The sequence below is a fragment of the Lissotriton vulgaris genome, chromosome 8, assembly GCF_964263255.1.
Source record: "Lissotriton vulgaris chromosome 8, aLisVul1.2, whole genome shotgun sequence".
In the NCBI taxonomy this organism is placed as follows: Eukaryota; Metazoa; Chordata; class Amphibia; order Caudata; family Salamandridae; genus Lissotriton; species Lissotriton vulgaris.
In genome coordinates, this window is record NC_141696.1 from 372,195,995 (window position 1) to 372,208,410 (window position 12,416).

At 42.3% G+C, this 12,416-nt stretch overlaps 1 protein-coding gene across 7 annotated transcripts in view; it reads left to right on the forward strand.

Annotated features, from left to right (window-relative positions):
* Positions 1-12,416, forward strand: part of RPGR (retinitis pigmentosa GTPase regulator) — a 420,762-nt gene that overhangs the window by 142,589 nt on the left and 265,757 nt on the right. For all 7 annotated transcript variants that reach the window (XM_086934147.1, XM_086934148.1, XM_086934149.1 and 4 more), the window contains exon 8: positions 6,387-6,542. In XM_086934147.1, coding sequence (XP_086790273.1) covers positions 6,387-6,542 — 156 coding nt within the window. The remainder of the gene's footprint in view (positions 1-6,386; positions 6,543-12,416) is intronic.

Here is a 12,416-nt window from a genome sequence, read left to right on the forward strand (position 1 = left end):
TACCCAGGGAAGGGGTTAGACATACTCTGGGGACCCACCTATGGGAGGGTTTGGAAAGTGGGGTGGCTACACCCATTTCCTTTGTCCAGTTTTGCGCCAGAGCTGGGGCTGGTAGCCCCTGCAACCATTTGAACTGGGCTATGCACAGGGACACCAAATGTGCCCCCAGTGCAGACTTCAAAGCACTCTCAGAGTGTACCCACCCAGCCCCAATATCCTAAAGCCTGTCTGGGAGGTGGTTACACCTCCCTGTGACAGGAAACCTATTGTCTAGGCCTCCCCTGCCGGAGTTTCGGTCAGTAGCAGGAGGCCAGACTCGTGTCTGTGGCTGCAGCATCCATTTTGTGATGACAAGGCTCTTTTAAACTGGTCCTGGGTATACCAGTGTGTACATGTCTCTCCCTCTAGAAGGGTGGAATTCTACCCCCGCTGCCAGGACTGGCAAGGGGTAGGATTCCAAAGTATTTGACACCAAACACAACATTAGAGCCAAGTCCTGTGCGCACGTTTAGGGTATTGGTTTCAGTGTAAAAAACACTATTCAAAGTACTTTTTGTGCAATAAATATGAAGGTCGACATCAGGAATATCTTAATGATGACTTTTATATCATGTTTCTTTAGATAAATACAGAAAGAAAACCAGCCGACACGTGTTTCGTCACCCGGGAGTAATCTTCAGGGCTGTAGAGAAAGAAAAAATTGGCTGTGCGAAAGTCGCTGGACCGGGGATAATTCCAACCCGGTCTTAACATGGTTACACTCTTAAGGGGAGAATGTGGATTTGCCACATGTGGTAGAAGAGGAGGACAGGTCTGTCGCTCTCCCTGGGTGTCACGAATCCCACAAAGGTGGACGGACGTGTATGTCCGTCTCACGGAAGGACCTTAACTGCCAGATCTGACGGACGACTGCTTCGTCTCGTTTTCCGGGTTGTGGCTGGAACCAAACACAACATGTTTACATGCAGCCATTCCAAAGTTAGCATTTACCGCTAGGTCATAATGCACTTAAGAGTATATGGTCTGGCTGCATCACAGAACAGCCCCAGAGAATAGGTTCTGAAGGCTGCAGAGGGGCCCTGCTAATGCATGGGCACCCTCTCACACAAAACTAAGCACAATGCCCTCAGGATTGATAGGGCCTGCCATAGGGGTGATTGATAGGTTTATATGTGTAGTGATTTAAGGTAGATATAGGTAACCTATATCTAAGAAAGGGGTGCATGCACCACCTTACCCAGGCTGCAGTAGCAGTCCTGTGGTGTCAGTTGGGAAGGCTTCCCAGGGCTGGCATAATACATGCTGCACCCCTGCTAGGCCTTTCGGGTACCTATGCCCTTGGTACCTAAGGTACCATATACTAAGCACTCATAAGGGTACCCCAGTAACCAAACTGGAGTGTACCTAAAGTACTAGGAATCAATTTAGAGAGGAAGCAGCTAGGCTGGGGTCCTGGATAGCAGGGCCCCAGCCACACTACTAATGTCGAAAAACCGTGAAACATCAGCAAAAAGTGGGGGTAACCATAAGAGCAGATCCTACTCTCCTACACCTCTCATAGAAGAGTTAGTGACCTGCAAGTGCTAACTTTCCAAGTCCCTTTCAGTCAGGTACACAAGTATAGGGTTGATTCCGAGAACCAACTGTATTTTTCTTCCTAAGGTGGAGTTACCTTTTTACCTTTCTCAAACCATAGAACTCCCTGATTATTTTCTGCTCCCAGAATCCGTTGCGAATAGAGCACTTCACATATTGGATACTAAAAGAGCTTATTGATACTACATAGACCGAACCATTGTATTTCGTAATTCAAATCAACTATTTGTAACTTTTCAAGGCCCCAAAAAGCAGTCTAAATGTAAAGCATTAATATCTAGGTGAATACATTTGACTTTAATAAAGCAAAACAGGTTCTACCTGCTGCACCTAGGGCACATTTCACCCATAGAAGGGAGCAACAACGCCTTTTTTGTGAAACATTCCTTTATTGGATATTTGTAAAGCAGCCACTTGGTCACCTCCACATACTTTCATTAAGCACTACTGTGTGGATATTTAAGCTAGTCAACAAGCCATAGTGGGTATGATGGGATTGAGAACTTTATTTCAAGCAACTGAATGATCCACACGCTAGCTACCGCTTTAGGAGGGTACTGCTTTACAGTCTATGCTAAGCTTGTGTATCTACAGCAAGATATGCTATGAACGCAAAATGTTACTTACCCAGCACGCATCTGTTCGTAGCATGTAGTGCTGTAGATTCACATGTGCCTGCACTTGTGTTTGTTGCAGATCTCTTCTTGTTCTATTTCTTTATACACATGGTAGCTCACACACTTTACCATGACATTCCATACATAATATAACTAGCTGTGTGAAAATACTCTAATATGGAGTCGATGCTCATGCACAATGCACAAGAGGAGTCGCATCACATACTATGACTCAACAGACTTCTTCGAACAGAAACAGCTTGCAAACATCCGAGCACACTACTAGATAGCAGGAGTATGCTACGCATGTGAATCTACAGCACTACATGCTATGAACAGATGCTTTTAGGGTAAGAAGCATTTTCCTTTTCTGATGTACGTTATTGTAAATTGACATGCCACTGAAAGGGATATCAGTTACTTCTGTCAAGAGAAATTAATTACTTAAAAGTCGAGTTGAGGTTTCTACAGGTTGTTACTATAACTAGTACATAAAATTCCTTTGTCTGCAATACCAGATCTCATTGTAGAAGTTGAAGTATTATGTGTACTCCACCCGTGGGTATTGGATACTGCTATATATACAAGAATCTCTCCCACTCATCAGACTACTGAAGAGTCCAATAATCTTTGGGTGGGTGTAGATAAGAGACAGGAACAACAAGTTTGGATCTTCTTAGTATTGAATTAAATCAACTTGGTGGTACAGACCGCAAAATGCTATGCTTTGAAAAAGCTGCAGAACCTTTGACACATCATCATGTAAATGATCAACATCTCATTCAATTGCACAATATCAACTCAGATTCCACTACTGTGGGAATCGAATCCATGTTTTATGTATCCTAAAATGTTAAATTTCTAATTGAATCTGACTTCAGCTAGAGCCATGGGCATTTAAGCTGTTACTTATTTCCAGGGAACATCAGGAAAGAAAAGCATTTTAAAATAATACTTGTGGCTCCTTTCTTATGCAGCTGCTTTTGATTACAACTGTAATATTGGTTCCAGGACATTTTTCAAGGCTGAACATTAGTTGTTTCTCCCCAACCCATATATTTGCTTAGTTACGTATTCGATTTGAGATATTTTCAGATGAAACATCCCTTAATCTAATATTCATTACATTGCAAAAAAAATACCCCATCCTCACAGGACATATTTCAAGTATAAACAATTGTATGAGCCCATTTTCTATACCTATGTGAAAAATGCCCCGATTCCGCAAAAGCTTGCTGAAGACCCTCCCCCAGCACCACTTTGTCCACGCTATCTTGTAATGTTGTTCGTACCAGGCACACAAGACTGATTGAAGATTGCATACTCTGACAGAGAGGCTTGGATTACCTACTATGACCAGTGTTAGCTTGTTTCACCATCTGACCTGAACAATTATCTTGGGGAACATAATAAAGGGCAGGAGCACATCATCTAGGTGTCTGTACCCATAAAATGGAAGATGGTGTCTGTACAAGTATCACTTTCATATTCAGAGTCAGAGAACTCATTGTGGCATTGTGTTTTATTCCTCTTCCGAACCTTGGCAATTGAGTACCACCTGTTGTTTAGGGAATTTATCCATAGTGTATCCTAGGACCCTATCATCACTACTGGGTGAAGTTCCACATCATTTCTCCAGAAAATATACTTTGTCCCTGTACATATGTCCCCTCTACTTGGAAAACCTGGAGTTTCTGTACCCTTCTGTACTAACTGAGTATGTTGTGGACCATGGCCTAATTCCTTATTTTTTTAAACAAATGGCAGTCAAGTAGATATTTATGTGATCAAGTCTCCATTTAGACTTCCAAGTACCTTTGATCTGGATTAACCCCAAATACATGTGTTACGGTCTTTAGTAATATTGGGCCAGATGTACGAAAGGAAATTGCATTTCTTAACAGACTGAATCGCACTTTCGGACCGTTAAGAAATGTAATACTGCCTTTCAATATGTACAAAGGCCTAAACGCGGTCGTAACATGCTATTTCTACCCAGTAGAAGTCGCATTTTGTGATTCCCTAAATGGGAAATCTCAAATAAGGATTTCCTATTCGCTATTTCCTAAGCACATGCATCAAGCATTTCCTAAATGTGAAATGGTCAATTAGGAAATGCTTTTACCATCAACTCCAAGTCCATGGTAACCATGTGCAATTTTAGGAAATGCACCCAAAATGCATTTTTTAAAGTGCCATGTAGCACGTACATGCCACTAGGGCATTTGTGCGCTTTACATGTGCACCACCTTTTTGATGGGTGCATCAAGGGGGGCATTAAGCCCAAAGGCACCCTTGGTTTTGCATTTCCTAATTGGCGATTTCCTATTAGGAGATCGCTGTTTAGCAAATACAAAATCATTCGTACCCTATAGGCCTTTAGGCACATAGGAACGAATGGTTAAGCATTTAGTAAATGACGATTTACTAATAGCGATTCCTACTCTGTAGGAATCGCTTTTAGGAAATCTTTATTTTTTGTACATTCCATTTTGCATTTCCTAAATGGCGATTTCGAAGGATTCTTAATTTAGGAAATGCAAACTGGAAGTTTCGGACATCTGGCCCATTGTGCACCATTATTTTCTCAATACAACACTAATGTCAGGGCGGAGTATGCATTGGGCGGATCTTTAAAATTGGTTTAATATTATTTATGAACAGAATTTATACTTTGAAGAGGCAAATAAAAGGTGCAAGAGGATCTCAATCCCATTCAATAAACATTCACATTTACATTCTTCCTTAGTCACCTATGCTTCGCTTTAACATTTGATAACTCCTAATCTTAAAATCTCTTCATAACAGCTGAAGAATATCTCTTCTGAAGGTGCACCAGATCAACTACATCTTGAATGGTTAGGTGATGTTGAAAGAATGCCACTACCCTAGTTGTAGTTTGCTATTTTATTCTTTGAGGTGCGTCCGATGTCTTTGAATTGCTCATATCATCATTTTCTTTCTCTGCTGAGCTCAAAAGGAGTCTAGAACTTCCACCTAGTGTGGAAGGAGCAGTAAAATATGGTGATTCTTAAAACGTATTTTAAAGCAAATACCTATTCATTTCAATTTCTTACTTAAACATGTTTGAAATCCATGCCCTTGCCACAAATTAAGAGTTGATTTCCACCTCTTTGACCAATCAGCTATGTAACAAGTCGCGTCTTTGGAAGTGCGGGTGGAAGGAATTGTGTACTCGCATGAGAATGTATCAACATGTTTAGTGCCAGTGTTGTTACTGAATTTCTGGCAGACAAATGTAGTATCTCATTATGAAGACTGATCTCCTGAATAGTTTAACATGTTCCAGGATACAAAAGACATTTCTAATAATGCTATTAGGGTATTATCTCTCCGTCTAAAATGTGAAACTGTCACACATGTTTCTTCAATCCCAGTATTATTAAAGTCGTCCCATATTCTACCCTAATTCCTGAACAGACCAGTGGACTATTCTAGCCAACCACATTCAGTAAAGAAGTTTTCACTAGCTGTCATGAATGAAAGTATGTGTTTATACTAAGGACATGGGAAATTATGGTGGTTATTGACTAAACGTTAGTACTGAGAGCAGGGGGCAGTTAAGTAGAACTGTTGCTTGTAAATCTTCACACTGCTGCATCTCATAAGCCTAAGGCAAAATTCATAACATAACTATAAATCCCATGACAAACATAGTACCAATAGGGTACCAACATTCAACTTAACATCGTCGGTCCTTTGCAGCCCCACCTCCTCCTTTGCGCCTGATGGCAGAATATAAGTTTCTAGCTTGGTGTAAAAAGTTTCTTCTATACCGAAATGCCCAGATTAAGAGAGCACAGCTTATCCTCAAGGCACCAACATGAATAAATATTTTAGATAGAGGTCTCTAACCACATATAAAACATATTGCTTTTTTGCCAAAAGATTGTGACTTTGGATACAAAACATCTATAGGAATGATACGTTTTCCAAATCATTTTCTACTGCCATCTAATTTTGATGTTATGGACAAAAGCATACAGCCTTACTTCTATCCACGGCCTTTGACTATTGTAATGTTGCTTATTTTTCAAGTCAATTAAAAACTTACGTTGTTTATAGTTTGGGAGATGTTCTACGTCACAATTTCATCGGAGTGGTTTTACAGTCCATCTCATATGTACTTTCTTTTTACCTTTCTGTTTCTAGAGAATGATGTATGCACTTTTGGCCTTGGTCAGTATGGGCAGCTAGGACATGGCACATTTATATTTGAAACTTCTGAACCAAAGACTGTTGATGCCCTGAAGAAGCATAAAGTGTGTTCCATTGCCTGTGGTGAAAACCATACAGCTGTAGTAACAGGTAGGTGCACACATTTATTTGAAACCTATATAATTGCTCATATATACATTTTATTTATCCTCCATCTTTGTTTTAAAAGTTATTAATGTATTTGCTTTTGTGTTTTTGAGGGGAAGGTGAACAAATCATTTCTTTTGTCTAATAAGACAGCAGACTTCATGTTGCAAAGTTTACTGCAGGTGCCTTTTCATAAAGTTAGCATAGTGTGAAACATAACCTTCTATTGTTGCCAGAGAATGAATGTAGAACTACTAAATGACCTTGTGTTCCACAGCAGTTCTATAGCTTGAAGAGTCAGGTATGGCATTCATACACTGTAGAAGTAAAAAAAAGTATATTCTCCCTCTTTTGGGATAAGAAAGTCATGGACCTTCAGACAATGGAAGATAATGAGAAATCCTCATAAGGAGAAATCCTCAGGATTTCCCCTGGCACGCTATTCCTCATTATATATGCTTAGTAAACAAATGTTTTTACCACAACATCGTTTGTTTTGTGGCCAATTCACAAAAATGAGGTAAGCCTGTGCAAGCAAAATGTTAAATTTATATGAAGCAATGCATTACTGTAAAGTGCTGTGAGTAAGAAATAGAAGTTTGAATGTTACCAATGTTTTTACTGGAAGCCAATACATTTCCTTGAGATACATTTTCAAGTGCATAATCTTAGGAATATTCTTACCAATACAATATGTAAAAAATATTTGAAGGCACAACACAAAGTAACAAAACGCCTACATACACAGCAGTCCAATAGTCCAAATTGGCTTCAGTTGCCCCACCTCTTGTGGGCCAGGTGAGCATGACCAGGTGGGCTTCTGTCAGAAACATTTTAATCTATTTAACCATCCTAATATTATATTAAGTGAAATCTCTACGATGCTGATCTTTGAAAGCACTGATAAGTTTGTATCTAGGCAGTCTCCAGGTTCCTTAAATGGTGTCCACCGGAAATTAGGGGAATAATTCAGAAACTGTTAAATTACTACAGCAGTATTGAGCATACACGGTGCTAACTTTGTCATTGTTCAGGCTTAGCCAAGTTAACTTACATTCATCCATCTTTGATGTTGGCAGTGCCCTTAGTTTCCCTTCCACAGGACGTCATAGTCGGTCGCTGAGTTAGAGAGCAGAGCCTGTAACTCCCCATCCTTGTGGTTCCCTGTTGGGGCGAGAGTTGAGGTCCGCTGACAATGCTGTCGCGCCCATTCCCTGGTACTTGAGCTCACTGCACCCTCTTATATCGCACTGAGGTTTACATAGGAAAGCAACGTGTTGGTCGTGGATTGCCCCCCTTTATTTCTGCTACACTTGTGCTGCCTGCTGACTGCATTCCTCTTCAGGGGGTATAGGTAACAAACACCCGCTATGTGGCTGCTCGCCCTCCCCTGCTCCATTGTGTTTCTGTGACAGAGCTGCCCTTTTGCCACGGGTTGCATTATGTTTATTTTACAGCAGGATGTGAAATGTAATCGGCTGCGGGTAGTGTCCTCGGGTTTACTGCAATCATGTGCTCAGTTTTAGCCATCCGTGTTTGAGCATCTCGTTTAATTCTGTGCTAGGCTGAAGAGAAGTTCGCTTAAATTCACTTCCACATACTAGGGAATATAAAAAATATGACCATCACTAGAATGCAGGATAATATTTTTCTTTCAGGCCTTGTGAAAATGTCACTTTTGTGCGGGTGGCCTGTTTGTTCTATCGTCGTTATAGCACTATTGGGTCGTTTGGTGCTAAGGTCATTTTGCATTGGTAAGTTGGGGTAAATATATGTGGTGGTTTTAGCTTTTATTTTTGTTTTTCCACCTACAAGTGTGTGAAAAACGTATCTACACCAGTGGTGACTGCTCCCGCTGCAACTAGGTAGACGGGAAGGAGGGGAGGACATAAATACATTTAAAAAGATATATATAAATAATTATATATATGACTTGCCTGACGCTGTGCCTGCTCCGTCTTCCGTCTTTCTCCTCTCCCAGTCCTTGACTGGCACACACCGTGCCGGCTCCCAGTTGTAAATCCCAGCACTACTCTCATGCTGGGAATGAGATCTGAGTGGCCTGGTTTGCCATTCAGACAGTGCCTGGGAGCCTGTGACTTTTCTTCATCCGGATGTACAACACGAGAAATGGTGGAGAAATGCTAAGTGCGCATGTCAGTTTGACCAGCCTAAAATAGCCAGCCAAACCGTCATGTGCACTTAGTAGTGCCCACAATTATCCTCTTGAAGCTCAGGAGGATGGTCCAACCATGCCCTGCAACTCGGCTACACTGCAGAGGCACCTGTGAAAAAGAAAATTATATTAAAATTATTTTCTTATCATTTTCTTTTTCACTGATGGGTAGCAGCAGTGGTGCGACGATCCCCTGCCCTACCCAGGTGTAAATATATGTAAAAACGAAAATATACATGCAGAAAAACTTTATCTGCAGCTACACAATTCTGATGTAGAAATGTTGAACATTAACAGTGCTTCACATTGAAGTACATTAATAGTAATTCACTATAACTCACAAACTATTATGAAATTAAATGAAAATAGGATTTCTAGAGCGCAACTATTACCCAGGTATATCTAACCGCTAAGCTGACTCAATGAAATGTAGATGATGGCAGCATAAAAATAGGAACTAGTTGTTAAATAATAAAATTACTCTTTTTATGTATTTGTGACACATATTCATTGGGTGCCTGTTTATTGTTTGCATAGCAACATGAGTCATTGAGCATGCATTACTGTGGAGTCTGGCAATATTAGCTTGAGTTTTTCTGTGGCACAGCAGACTTAGAATCCATCTCTGTACATAGCGCTGCCCCTTAGAGCTACAATATAAACTATTATAAATTTCGGGGTTAAGACTGAATGCAAATTAAAAGTGAGGAAATAGACTATTGATATTGCAAGGCTGGCCTAAAATTCAGTTGTTGATAGCGGTTATGTAATCGTAAGCAGTTTTGCCACTCAAGACAGCATTGGGCTAAAGAGCAAAGGCAAGGAGCAATAGCTTTTCAATGCCGTCTAAGTACAGAGTGGGAACATACAGAGCTTACCATGTTTGTGGTGCCAATAATGGATGATTTTAACCTATGTCCCTGATTTTATCTTCTAATGATTCTGAGTCTGGTGGCTCAGTGGGATTAGCCCAGAAGATAAAATCATCCACTACAGAGATCTGGGTTTGACCTCATGGTTACAAGCCTCTGCATCAGCGCACCACCACCTCAGCACCAGCACCAGCACAGTACACCCTCAGCATCAGCAATGCTTCATCTCAGCATCAGCACAGCACCATGTCCTCATTAGTGCACCACCACTAGCACAGCCCCACCTCACTACCAGAGCAACCTCGCCACAGCAGCAATTCAGCACCAACTCAGCACCATCTGAGCGCCAGCTGAACACCACCTTAGCATCACCTCAACATCACTCTGCGCCACCTCAGTATCACTCAGCATCACCTGAGCATCAGAGCAGCACCACCTCAACACCAGTGCAGCACAAGATCAGCACAGCACCACCTCTGCATTAGTGCACAACCACCAGCGCAATCCCACCTCAGCACCAGCACCTCAGCAAAAATTCAGCACCAACACAGCACCACTTCAGCATCAGCACACCATCACTTCAGCACAGCACCAACTCAGCATCACTCAGCACCCCCTGACTATCAGCTCCGCACCACCTTAGCACCAGTGCTGTACCACCATCTCGGCATGACGGACCACTACAGCATGACGGACCACCACAGCATCACTCAGCACCACCTCAGCATTACCTCAGCATCACCTCCACACCAGCACCACCACCTCAGCATAATTCAGCACCACCTTAGCATCACCTGAGCATCACCTCTGCACCAGCACACCCCCAGCTCAGCATCACTCGCACCACTTCAGTCTACCCTTGGAATCTGGCATCTGTTGATTTTCCCCGTGTCCGTCCGCTGCTTGTGTTGTAATTCAGGTACTATTTCCCAACCTCCACCCTCCCTCTGTTTATGTCCCCCCCCCCCTAACAAAAAAAAAGCTGTAACAAAGAAGCTTTAGAACAGGTAGGGAGAAATTGAAAGGGCATAAAAACGAGAAGACATTTTTTGAGTACATTCTTTTTTTCCAATAGGGCCCTTCAGTTCTACGTAATGTATTCTTGGTTATATATAAGGTAAAAAAAATGCTTAAATCTTTTTAATTCTACCTTTTCAACATTCTATACGGCAGCCACAATGCTCTACAACATAGCTTAAAGACATTGGCAAAGTCAATAGCTCTGGCTAAACACTCATAAGGTCCCAGAAGGCAAGACCTATTGCCTATGCTTATTCTTGTTCTCTTTACAGTGGGTGGGGAAACTAAGGGGCTGTCGGGCAAGGCTGGTGCACACCTGCTGTAGTTATAAGAGCATGCATATTATCGGCCAGCAGAGCTGCCAAGCAACTGCTATTTGAAGCGTTAACGTGAAGTTTAGGCAAGATAATACTAGCACGACAGAATCCACAATACTTTCAGCTGGCCCTTTGGCGTGCGCATCGAGCTCAAACTCCACTTCTATTGCGCTAATTTCCTCTTTGATAGCCCCAAGAGCTTAAGTGAAAACTGTAATGATGCTTGAACCATTTTGGGGGCGTTTAACATCTCCATGGGTAGAAGTGGACTTGCACCATATTGACAAAATCCAGAACACACAGCTAAGAGAGAAGGCCTGGTCGGTTCCCACTCTGCGGCGGATGGGCCCAGTCTTTCCCTGGAAAAACCTGTGCGTTAAATAGCGTTCACCGTGCTAAATAGCCCCGCTTCCAGCAGGGCTAACAAAAGAGATGAATCTTAATGATGGGTTAGGCAGTGCCCAAGTCCTTAGTTGTGTCCCTCACAGCGGGAAAACCACAGTAACGGCTGCTGCTAGATCCGGGTGGTGGGGCAGGGGAAGGAGACCAAAAAAAAGTATTATAAAAACACTTACCTGTGACAGCTGGCCAGCGGCCCGGCCGGCGCCGTCCTCTTCTTCCTGACTCTGGTCCACAGCAGGGTACTGGAAGCAGCAAGCAGCAAGAAAGCACCCGGCTCACAGCCTCCCGATAGACCAATCACAGCGCTGCATTGCAGCATAGTGATTGGCTAAGCGCCGTGCATCCTGCATTGAGAAGATGCAAAGTGCGCATGAATATTTGTCCAGCCCAAGAGCGCTGGCCAAACAGTCATGTTCACTTAGGAATGAGCGAACCACTCCTCCCCTGCTTTTCTGTCATCTTAGCAGCCCTGCCCCAAATGCTAAGCTGCAGCAGAAAGAAATATTAAATGATAATAACACAAGTTATTATCATTTTTTGTTTCCTTACTTCACTGCTGCGAAGCAGTGGAGCGACGCTTCTCCTCTTTAGCGGAGGAGCCGCCACTGGAAAACTAGAGTGTTAAATATCACTGACAGTGCTGCTCAAAGCCCCTACTCCAGCAGGGCAGATAACCGAGATGAGTCCTGATGGATTGTGGGCTTGGTAGTGCCCAATTCCTCACTCGCATCAATTGCTTTTTTATTGGCACAGATCGCAAAGTTCAATGTTACCTTGATTGCATCAGTAGAAATGTCCTTAATCCACCTATGGAATTGCTCCGCCTGTAGGATATCAGAAGGGAACATTTGAAGATTCCTTCAGTTTCTCCTGATGCATTTATTCCATGGTTGTTCACAAATTGTTGTAGACTGTCTCTTTTTTCATAGTTCTCACCATTTCCATATCTCTAAAATAGCTAAAGCTGTTCAGTTTTTCCAGATTCGTAATATTGTTGGGTTTTTATTTATCACTTGGTTTCCCCATACCATAGTCTTGGACTTTGTGTATCTTACCTGGATGCAGTTGGATTTAGACTAACAAGTCTTGT